The following is a 12,425-nucleotide window of genomic DNA, read 5'->3' on the forward strand; positions in this document are numbered from 1 at the left end:
GTCCTGTAAAAACTGCCTCTTGGTTTTCTGTGGTATCTGGGCACTTGGAAACACTAAGCCACATTGCCCTCACAGCTCGAAGATTTGGGAGCCAGTCCCTCAGGTTTGCCATACAAGTTGAGGCCCTAGGTGTATGGTCTTAAACTTTCACTCTTCAGGGAGATTCTGAGTTGGGGACTCTCTCCTGATTGTAAGGTGCCGTCCCAGGGGTGGGGTTGATGGTGTGAACATACCTCAGCTTTTCCTACCTGTTTAGAGGTCAGTATTTTCTCAGTCCTCTGATATGTAGGAGTCAACCAACCAGTTTCTGGATTTCTCTCAGAGGGAATTAATCTCTGTGTACCTGTATGGTGAGTGTGTTCCCAGGAGGAGGGGTGTCAGGAACCTTCTCTTCTGTCATGTGGCTGGTGTTGCTGAGAATTCATTAAGTTTAAACATTTTACCAGACCAATATAAGGTCAAATTTATTTAATATGTAGTATTGGGCAATGTAAAGGAGTGTTTTAAAAAAAGACACATCAGGATCCTATAAAAATGACAGTTTGTAGGACAATAATGATCAGATACTGGAAATCAAAATACTGGTGGCGTCCATCTAATATCTGTCTCCATGGCCACATTGCCTCCTCCTTTTCTCTGGGTCTCCTTCACTTCTACCTGTTTTATAAGGAAACATAGGATTTCTATTTAGGGCTCACCCAGATAACCCAGTGTAAGTGCATCCTTTGCAAAGACCCCTTTTCCAAGTAAGTTCTGATACCATTCATCCTTTTATCATATGAGGTACTAATCATAAATTAGGGGGATTAGGACATGGACATATCATATTGGGGGGCCCCTTTTCACCTCCTACAGATGTGCTTTGATTGACTCTATCAAGAGGCCTATTCTCATCTGACATTGGGTAGGACAGTTTCTTGTCCTTGGGTGTCATGTTCAAGCATGACATCTATGTTTGCTGCCACCACCTTGTGACTGGAGGAGAACCAGTCCTAGGACAAAGCCACCAAATGCAGAACAGAGTGAAGCCTACTCCCCTGTTTCACATTCCCTGTCTCTGAAGTCCTAGTAATGACAAGTAACTGTTTCCTGTTCGATCATATTAGGGATAAGTATTGCTCTCTTCTTAGAACTGAAGGCTTCCTCACTGATGAAGCAGAAGTAACACAATTATTTCAAAATGAGATGATATCATTATACCAATCTTAGTAGATAATGAAACTGAGAATAGTAGATGGATGCTAATGTTACCTCAAGGGAATACAGTTTACCAGTGACTGGTCTCCATAATTTCTAAATCAGGGTGTGAAAGGTGAACTCCCTTGCCTCACTGTAGGCCTGACTTTGGGTTTTAATTGACATGATCTAATCACAGGATCAGGTGGAAGCCAGTCTCTATATAAGACCACAGTCATGCTTCTATTCTGTTCTGAGCTATCCATCTTCTACAACTTTGCTTCTGAGAGTCATCATATAAACATTATAAACTTTGACCTCTGCCTCAGATTCTACCTCTATGGAGCTGATAAAAACCTTGAAGTAAGAATTGAAATAATTTGTCAAACATAAAAAAGTTGAATAAAAGTAAAAGTTAGGTTTTAACACTAAGTTAAAATACACCTCATGTTAGAAGCATTTGGTGACAGAAGTAGCAGGCATTCTGGTTCTCCTGTGATTTGTATAACTTTGATTTATTCTTACAACCCAGCCCAAGGTACATGGCACGATCACAGAAAAGAAGGTATCCTTCTGATCAATTTCTTCAAGGCACCATGCATGTCACTATTCCTCAGACTATAAATAAAGGGGTTCATCATTTGAGGAATCACAATGTACATCACTGAAGCCATGGTATTTCTCCTGGAAGAGTCACTAACTGCAGAACTAATGTACACTCCAACAGCCGTCCCATAGAACAAGGACACAACTGACAGGTGAGACCCACAGGTGGAGAAAGCTTTATACTTTCCACTATCTGATGGCATTCTCAAAACAGAGGAGAAAATTTGAGTGTAAGAGAAAATGATTCCAGATAGAGGAACACCCCCAAGTAAGCAAGCCAAAACATATACCAAGATATTATTGATGAAAGTATCAGAACAGGCAAGCTTGACAACTTGAGCAAGCTCGCAGAAGAAGTGGGGGACATTCAGGTCCTTACAGAAGGATAGCCGTAGCACCATCAGGCTATGGAGCAGGGCATTGGCAATGCTAATGAGCAAGGAGAGCACCATCAGCAGGCCACAGAGTTGGGCATTCATGATAACGGTGTACCTCAAGGGATGGCAGATGGCCACATAGCGGTCATAGGCCATTGCCGCAAGGAGAAAATTTTCCAAACCGACAAAAATCAAGACAAAGCAGACCTGGATGAGGCAGCCTGCATAACTGATGCTCTGAATCTGTGCTTGGATGTTCACCAGCATCTTTGGGATGGTGGATGTGCTTAAACAGATGTCAGTAAAGGACAGGTTGGAGAGGAAGAAGTACATGGGGGTGTGGAGGTGGGAGTCAGAGCTGACAGCCAGGATGACCAGCAGATTTCCCAGGATGGTGACCAGGTACGTGGACAGGAACAGATTGAAGAGGAGGGGCTGTAGTTCTGGATCATCTGTCAGTCCTAGGAGAAAGAATTCTGAAAATACTGTCTGGTTTCTGGGTTCCATGTTGTTGATGAATCTGATGGAAAACATGGGGTGAAATTAAAAAAAAAAAATAAAGGAATGGTCTCTGGATGAGCCATAGCAACATCACCTGGGAATTGTTAGAAATACAAATTCTGATATCAGTCCAGATTGCAATAAACTCTGAGGTGAGTGATTTATTTTTTGCAAAATAATGATCTATTTTTGGCAAACTGTCCAGTGGAATTTGGTACACACCCAAGTTTGAGAGCCAGTTCTTTTAGAAAAATGAAGGAAAAAACCCCCACTATTGAGGATCCATGTGAATGTTCTAACCTTCCCTCTCCTAATTTTTCCCTCTAACATCATTTTGCACTCTTCTTCCCCTTTTCCCTATGTGGCGTTTTTTTTTTTTTTTCTTTAAATCACCAGCTTTGTCAGAAATATTTCTTGCCTTCAAACAAATAGAAAGATAGGAATGACGTTATCCTATCTATCCTATACAGTCTGCTACCAAATCTTTGACATGCTCAGAATCATCTGAAAGGTGTGTCAAATTACTGATGAGTTAAATCATATTATTACTCCATTCACCCTTGGGGACTCTTAGAGGAGGTGACACTTACATCATGGATGTGAAGTACACAGTGTGTGGCAAAGACTAGGTCTGAGTTCAGGTCCTCTGACTGCTGAGTTGACTGTCCCTTTTTAAATTTTTTATGTGTTTAAGTTTTTATTGATATTCCAGTCTGTTAACATACAGTGCAATATTAATTTCAGGTAACAGTACAGTGATTCAGGGGCACCTGGGTGGCTCAGTGGGTTAAAGCCTCTGCCTTTAGCTCAGGTCATGATCTCAGGGTCCTGGGATGGAGCCCCACATCGGGCTCTCTGCTTAGCAGTGAGCCTGCTTCCTCCTGTCTCCCTCTCTGCCTGCCTCTCTGCCTACTTGTGATCTCTGTCTGTCAAATAATCTCTTCCAGTCCCGTCCATGTTGATACAAAAGTTGGGTATTCATCCTTTCTGATGGAGGCATAATACTCCATAGTGTATATGGACCACATCTTCCTTATCCATTCGTCCATTGAAGGGCATCTTGGTTCTTTCCACAGTTTGGCAAATAAACAAATAAAATCTTCAAAACAAAACAAAATAAAATTAAAAGAAAACCAGTACAGTGATTCAGTACCTCCACACAATACTAGGTGATCAACACAAGTGCCTTTCTTGATCCCCATCATCTAACCAATCCCTCCACCCCTCCCCTCTAATAACCATCCATTTGTTCTCTACAGTTAAGAGTCTGTTTTTTTGTTTGCACCCCTCTTTTCTTTCCCCCCCGTACTCATTTGTTTTGTTTCTTAAATTCCACATATGGAATGACTCGACGGACTTGACCAATCATTGTTAATCCTTCTGAATGATATGGCATTACTATTCCTAAACCATCTCATGTTTCATAACTTCCTTTAAAATGTTAATATTTTCATCTTGAGAAATGCTGTAAATCTTTCCCTCACCTACAAGGCATGTCCACCTCTACCCATGATGTAGAGTAGCAGTGTGAAAAAAAATGCAGCCTGTTGTGGCATCCATTCAAGTATATGCTCTGCACCTGAGTATAGATTGAAAAATGTTGCTTATAAGGACTCCTGGATGGCTCAGTTGGTTAAGCATTTGCCTTTGGCTCAGGTCATGATCTCAGGATCCTGGGATTGAGTCCCATATTGGCCTCCCTGCTCTGTGGGGAGCCTGCTTTCCCTCTGCTTGTGCTCTTTCTCTCTCTCTCTGGCAAATAAACAAATAAAATCTAAAAAAAAGGAAAGGAAAAGTGAACTGGGAGAAATTGGAGGGGGAGACAAAGCATGAGAGACTGTGGACTCTGAGAAACAAACCAAGGGTTTTGGAGGGGAGCAGGATGGGGGTTACATGAGCCTGGTGGTGGATATTAAGGAGGTCATGTATTGCATGGAGCACTGGGTGTGGTGCATAAACAATGACTCTTGGAACACTGAAAAAAATAAAATTAAGATGTTAAAAAAAGAAAAGAAAATTGTTGCTTATTGACTTAAAAGTCATAAGACGCCTCCATGGAAATGCTACTCATCTGTGTTAGTGGTTCATTCTAAGAAAAACTAGGCAACTATATCAGTGATGTTCTCTGTCCTTAGGGGACTTTCCACCAAAGGTGAAAGGGGGCATATCGTTTTTAAAAAGAGAACTTCTCCAAGGAGACATACAAATGGCTAACAGACACATGAAAAAATGTTGAACATTATTAGCCATTAGGAAAACTCAAGTCAAAACCACATTGAGATACTACCTTACACCAGTTAGAATGGCAAAAATTAACAAGGCAGGAAACAACAAATGTTGGCAAGGATGTGGAGAAAGGGGAACCCTCTTACACTATTTGTGCAAATGCAAGCTGGTACAGCCGCTTTGGAAAACAGTATGGAGATTCCTCAAAAAGTTAAAAATAGGGGCACCTGGGTGGCTCAGTGGGTTAAATCCTCTGCCTTCGGCTCAGGTCATGATCTCAGGGTCCTGGGATCGAGCCCCGTGTCGGGCTCTCTGTTCAGCGGGGAGCCTGCTTCCTCCTCTCTCTCTCTGCCTGCCTCTCTGCCAACTTGTGATCTCTGTCTGTCAAATAAATAAATAAAATCTTAAAAAAAAAGTTAAAAATAGAGCTACCCTATGACCCAGCAATTGCACTACTGGGTATTTACCCCAAAGATACAGATATAGTGAAAAGAAGGGGCACATGCACCCCGAAGTTCATAGCAGCAATGTCCACAATAGCCAAACTGTGGAAGGAGCTGAGATGCCCTTCAACAGATGAATGGATAAAGAAGATGTGGTCCATATATACAATGGAATATTACTCAGCCATCAGAAAGGATGAATACCCACCATTTTCATGGACATGGATGGAAATGGAAATGATTATGCTAAGTGAAATGAGTCAAGCAGAGAAGGACAATTATATGGTTTCACTCATATGTGGAACATAAGGAATAGCATCGAGGACATTAGGGGAAGGAAGGGAAAACTGAAAGGGACGAGTCAGAGGGGGAGATGAGCCATGAGAGACTGTGGGCTCCAGAAACTATCTGAGGGTTTCAGAAGGGAGGGAGGTGGGAGAATGGGGTAGCCAGTGATGGGGTAGCCCAGTAATGGGTAGTAAGGAGGACATGTGTTATAATGAGCACTGGGTGTTATATGCAAATAATGAATCATTGAAAACTATATCAAAAACTAGTGATGTACTTCGTAAGTCAACTCCTTATCATTAATATGAGGAATTTGAGAAAAAAGACAGGATCATGGGGAAGGGAAGGAAAGAATGAAACAAGACAAAACCAGAGAGGGAAACAAACCATACGAGACTCTTAATCTGAGGAAACAAACATGGGTTGCTGGAGGGGAGGCGGGTAGGGGAGATGGGGAGGCTGGGTGATGGATGTTGGGGAGGGTATGTGCTATGGTGAGAAAAAAAAATAACAGTGTAAATTGGAGGGGGAGACAAGCCATGAGAGACTGTGGACTGTGAGAAACAAACTGAGGGTTTTGGAGGAGAGGGGAGCGGGGGGATGGGTGAGCCTGGTGGTGGGTATTATGGAGGGCACATATTGAATGGATCACTGGGTGTGGTGCATAAACAATGAATTCTGGAACACTGAAAAGAAATAAAATGAAAAAAAAAACTAATGGTGACCACCATAAATAAATAAATAAATAAATAAATAAATAAAAGCTACATGAGAGAAAGAATCAAATGCACAGGCTCTTCAAAATAGAGGAAGTTTCAAACAGTTATTGGTCCTTGGAAGAAAGACAAAGACCTTCAAGATAGTGCAGATTTATAAGATACTTAGAAGATAATCAAGTGCCCTAATAGAATTGCTCTGTGAAGCAGTGGTCTCCCTCAGCTGGGGGAGACAGAAGTGGCCATGACAGCCTTTATCATTTGGTGTATTACTTAGACCCAGAACTCAGAATGTGACCCAAACCAGCACTTGCTTTGTGAATGGGAAAAGCTGTTCAATTGTATGGAGGCGCTGGTGTCTTCAATGTAGAGTGGAAGCTGTCACCAAATCTTAATGCGGATGCTGTAGTGATGAGCAGTGCATAGAAGAAAAGCATCCAGCACAGCACTCAGCATATGGGACACTGCTAGTAACATTTACTGACTGTGTGTGTGTGTGTGTGTGTGTGTGGTTTTGGTCCAAGAACAGTGGCACCTGGAATATTTCATTTCTCAGAAGGAAGCAGTGGGAAGGGCAACAGAGGAAAGACAGAGTGCATCCTTACCATGATAACTGCAAATTTCAGAGAAGTGTTTATGAGTTGAAACTCTAGCTGGGAATCTTTATTGTGTAGAAGAGGAATGAAGTGCCCAGGAATGATATAAGTAGTCATTTGGCATGGACAGATGATGAACTACACAGCAATCAAAATGAATGAAAGAAAAAATAAGTACCCAACCTTTGCATCACCATGGATGGAACTGGAGGAGATTATGCTAAGGGAAATAAGTCAAACAGAGAAAGACAATGATCATATGGTTTCACATATTTGTGGAACATAAGGAATAGCATGGAGAACATTAGGAGAAGGAAGGAGAAAATGAAGGGGAGAATTAAAGGGGGAAATGAACCATGAGAGACTATGGATTCTGGGAAGCAAACTGAGGGTTCTGGCAGGGGCATGGGTGAGCCCAGTGATGGATGTTAAGGAGGGCACGTATTGCATGGAGCATTGGGAGTTATATGCAAACAATAAATCATGGAACACTACATCAAAAACTAATGATGTAGTATATGGTGACTAATATAACATAATAAAAAATTATAATAAAAAATGCATCAGGATTATAGGTTGATACAATATAAAAAGGTAAGAAAAAATTACATGAGAAAACTTCAAATATATATTGAAATCTCTCAGGCTGTAATCCCTAATAAAAATAAAACCCAGAAAAAAATAACAGACAAGAGTGAAGTGCTGGGTTTCCCACTAATTGATATGATCAAGTTTAGACAAGTTTAGATATGATCAAGTAAGCCTTAGGTGGGCCTTGATCCTGGGACTCCAGGAACCCAATCTGAGTGGAAGGCAGATGCTTAATAGACTGAGCTACCCAGGCACCCCTCATTCTTGGTGTTTTTATTGCAATAAATCACAGAGATATAGGTTTGCATAAGTTTGCACAATCTTGATTCTTTTCCTTCTCCAGGGGAACCAGTACACTGACTTTATATACATTATTCCCCTGCAGTTTTTATTATGATTAGTATTATTCTCTGATTAAAAAAAACTTACATTTTTTGCATTTTAAAAGCTTTATATACATGGAACCGTACAATACATGCCATTTAAAACTGGCATGCTTGGGCGCCTGGGTGGCTCAGTGGGTTAAGCCACAGCCTTCAGCTCAGGTCATGATCTCCGGGTCCTGGGATCGAGTCCCGCATTGGGTTCTCTGCTCAGCAGGGAGCCTGCTTCCCTCTCTTTCTCTCTGCCTGCCTCTCTGCCTGCTTGTGATCTCTGCCTGTCAAATAAATAAATAAATAAAATCTTAAAAAAAACTGGCATGCTTATGCTATTTATTTTTTACTATGTTGGTATATTTAGTCCCATTCGCTAATTTTAATTACCAGAGAGTATTACATGATACTGTTACATCAGTTTATTTCTCCACTCCCTAATTGATAGTTATTATGGTCAATGTCTTTTATCCTATGTATGTTTATGAAGACATGTGCACTATGAAACTATGCATGGGGGATACCATCATATTCAAGATTGTATTGTGTCTGGGAAGGGAGAAAAGGAAAGGAGGGGGAGAAAAAGAGGTGCTTTCTCTTTGCATATACACACATTTTTCTACTTTGTAAAAAAGACCTGAAGCCAGTATGGCAGAATGTCAACATTTGATCATTCTGGAATGAGTAGAAGGGTGGCCATATGTTTTCTTGTTATACATCTCTGCTATTGTTATGTAAAATGCTTAGTAATTTTATGAAGAGAAATTACATGTCCTAGCAAAGTGTCTGGCTCTGTCTCTCTGTATCTGACTCCCTTCCTTGTGTCCTCAAGTGAGCTACAGGGATAATACCCTCATCTCCACATGGTATGTTAGGAATCAGGAATGCAAGTAAAAGGAAAACCTGACCCAAAACCCTTCCCCATGACCATCACAAGAATTCAAGTAAATGTGAAAAGAGTATATAACAGTCAATCTTGTTTTAAAAGGGGCTGATTTCTACTCAGGAGGAAAATATGTTCTGTCATGTTTTAGAGAGATTAGGAGACCGGCTGATTGAGACTGGGGTCAGTATCCGTTCAAACGGGAACTTGTTAACAGGAAGACAGGCTGGAATGCATGGGACACCTGGGTCTCATTTCATGCATGCACACTCTTCATTGCTTCCCCTGGATGAGTCTGTAGTAAAATATTGCCCTCCTTACTGAAGCATTAACTAAAGGATTTTCAGTTACCTGGCTGGCATCAGTGTGGAGTGGTGCATGACATGTCACCTAGATACAAAGACGGAAGATCGTCTTCAGGAAAGGCAGCAAGACCAAATGAGGCAATGGGCTTGTGGTCAAGAAAGATCATTCCTGGTTGGAGCCTCAAGTGTTCTTCTTCCTGATTAGGTAAGGGCTGTAGAATGAGGTTGTCACAGGCTGACTCTTTACAATGTTCTATCCCTAGGGGCAGGGAGGGGGGTGTCAATATCCAAAGCTCCTCATTAGACAACATTTATAGTGTCCTTCCAATCCCTGGGCTCTGCAAATCCTTAAAGACCAAGACTGTAGAAGAGAGGGATGCCTGATGGCTAATCCTTGAGCCTGTGAGGCCAGATGTGTGTCATCTATTCTCCTTATCTGTTCATGCTCACCTCTGTCTCACACACCTTGCTCACATATACACACACTCCTTTTCTAATGAATTCTAGACTTCTTTTAAAGTTACAAAGGTATCACTATGTGATTAATGATATCTCAAGGACTGATTCCAATTTTAAGTGTGCAAATATTATTTATGTGCTGGGTGTAAATAATATGTTTATAAATAAGTTATTATAAGATTCAACTCCTGGGGATATTTCACCTTTAGAGTCATTGAATGTTTCCTGTATTTTCTTTCTCTTCCTTATATTTTACATGGGAATATATCATCTATTCTTTGTGATTATTGTGGCTGTGATCAATGTAGACAGACTTCATACTCTCTTTTTAAACTACTATACATTGGTTAATTGAATTTAAATTAAAAAATTAAAAAAAAAAACAGCTCCTGGCACTTGGTAGTACTTGAGTAAATGTGTGTACATATGAATAACTAAAAAAAAACCCAAATGAATAAAAGATACTACTTTGGATGGAAAAAAATTTTTTTTAAAAACAAAATAAACTTTTCCCCCTATATTTTATTTACTTATTTGAGAGAGAGAAAAAGAGAGAGAGAGCATGAGTGGGATGAAGGGCAGAGGGAGAAGCAGACTCCCCACTGAGCAGCAAGCCTTAGGTGGAGCTTGATCCTGGGACTCCAGGAACCCAATCTGAGTGGAAGGCAGATGTCTAATAGACTGAGCTACCCAGGCACCCCTCTTTTTAAACTTTCATGATTACCTGTTCCAAGTTCTGCACTATAGATTCAGCACATATTTTTCTTCCCACTGTGGAATTTGGATTGAGTTGTGGTTCTTCATTTTTAATTGGGTTGTGATGGAGTACGATGTCACCTAAAGGTGGTAGTGTGCAAGTTGTGAATCACCCAGATATTTCCTCTGTAATTCAATAGGTATGGATGATACTCCCTGTTAATGTTCACTTAAAAACATTTTTCTTCAGGACTTTGGTATTTTCATCTATTCAGTAATTTATCTCCCATTTTAAAAAGATTTTATTTACTTATTTGAGAGAGAGAGAGGGAGCATGAGCAAGGGGAGGGGTAGAGGGAGAGGGAGAGGCAGACTCTTCATTGAGCAGAGCGACCGATGCAGGGCTCCATCCCAGGTGGGTGAGATCATGATCTGAGCTGCAGTCTGATGCTTAATTGACTGAGCCACCCAGGTGCCCCTATTTCACATTTTTTAAAATGTAAATTCAAGTTCGTTAACATACAGTATAATATTGGAGGAGTAGAATTTAGTGATTCATCGCTTACATATATCACCCAGGCTCATTACATTCTGTGCCCTCCCTAATGCCCATCATTCATTTAGCCCATCCCCTGCCCACCTCCCCTCCAGCAACCCTCACTTTGTTCTCTGTAGTTAAGAGACTCTTATGGAGTGGGGAGAGAAACCAAGATGGTGGAGTAGTAGGAGACCTTAGTTTCTTTGGTCCCAGGAACTCAGTTAAATAGCTTTCAGATCATTCTGAACACCTGCAGATGCAACTGCAGCTCTACAAATAGAAAAGTATCCACTTTTTGCAAGGTAGGAGGTGTGGGGAAATGAATCTATGGCCATATATGGGAAGATAAACCATGGGAGGAGGGAGCCTCTCTGTAAGCCAGCTACCAGAAAGTGATAAAACAGTGAAGCACAAAATCAGAACATTCAGAAGTCTCCTCTGGTGAGGGATGTCACTCAGGTGGCTAAGCGGGGCTGGAACCCTAGCTGGGACAGTGTGGTTTCAGGATCCTTGGGGTCTCAGGAAGACCAGGGGTGCCTGAGTGCAACAGAGTTCCCAGGCATTAGAGCAGGAAAGTCGGCTGTAATCAGCAAGCCCAGGAGTGGGCTCTCAGCTCCGGATTGCCATAAATCACAAACCAAGGCATTTGGGTGACTGCTCTGTGAGCAGGGGCCCAGCAAGCGTCAGAACCAGCAAGAACCCACTTCTTCCACAGGGAGGAGTGACACAGGAGCATGCCACAGGAGTCTGCAGGGTTTGGAGACTTGTAGGGGGTCATGTGTCTGAGATAGAAGTGCTCAGTCACAGGCTGGGTGAACACGGAGTGCTGATAGAGACCAGGGAGACGAGAGAAATTGACTGCTTTTCCAAGAGGGCTCACTGAGCAGTGGGTCCCTGAGCTTTGGACTCCAGGTCCACAGACCAAGAGCCTGCCATTTTCATTCTCATCCTCTAAAGCCTCATGGAAAGCCTTCAGGAACAAAAGCCACCTAGAGCAATCCAGCAAACCAGAGTTGAATACTTAACCTGGCCTCCTGGCACGGGTGGTGCAGTTCTGCCCAGGGCAAATACACTTGCAAATCAAAGTAGCAGGCCCCTCCTACAGAAGATCAGCAAGAACATCCAGCCAAGATCAAGTTTACTGATCAATAAGAATTGCAAAACTTCAGTTTTAGAGGGGAGATGTGTAGGGGTGAGGGTGACAGGGTGATGGGTATTAAGGAGGGCAGGTGCTGTGATGAGCACTGGGTGTTATATATAACTAATGAGTCACTGAACACTACATCAGAAACTAGTGATGTACTATACAGTGGCTAACTGAACATAATAAAAAAAATTGCAAAACTCCAGTGCTAGGGGGACTATACATATAGAATTCATGGTTTTTTTCCCCCATGATTCCTTAGTCTTTCAGTTTTAATTTTTTTCTCTTTCATTTTTCAACCAATTTGTTATTTTATAACTCTCTTTATAAATCTTTTTAGATTTTCATTTTTACAATTACATTGTATCCCCTCATTGTATTTAATTTTATGTGTGTGTGTGTGTGTGTGTGTGTGTGTGCATAATTTTGAGATATAGTTTCTTCTAACAAACCCACCACAATACACTCAGGATGTAGTGTATTGCTCTGTTCACCTGTTTATATCC

The 12,425-nt window shown here is 41.5% G+C and overlaps 1 protein-coding gene across 1 annotated transcript; it reads right to left on the reverse strand.

Moving 5' to 3' along the window:
• Positions 1–1,727: 1,727 nt before the first annotated feature.
• Positions 1,728–2,693, reverse strand: LOC111162493 (olfactory receptor 7G2-like). Its single transcript, XM_022526946.1, has one exon. The coding sequence runs from the start codon at positions 2,691–2,693 to the stop codon at positions 1,728–1,730; it is 966 nt and encodes a 321-aa protein (XP_022382654.1).
• Between the last annotated feature and the right edge of the window lie 9,732 nt (positions 2,694–12,425).

The sequence above is a fragment of the Enhydra lutris genome, unplaced genomic scaffold (genome assembly GCF_002288905.1).
Source record: "Enhydra lutris kenyoni isolate GAN:26980312 unplaced genomic scaffold, ASM228890v2 scaffoldscaffold92, whole genome shotgun sequence".
NCBI classification, from domain to species: domain Eukaryota; kingdom Metazoa; phylum Chordata; class Mammalia; order Carnivora; family Mustelidae; genus Enhydra; species Enhydra lutris.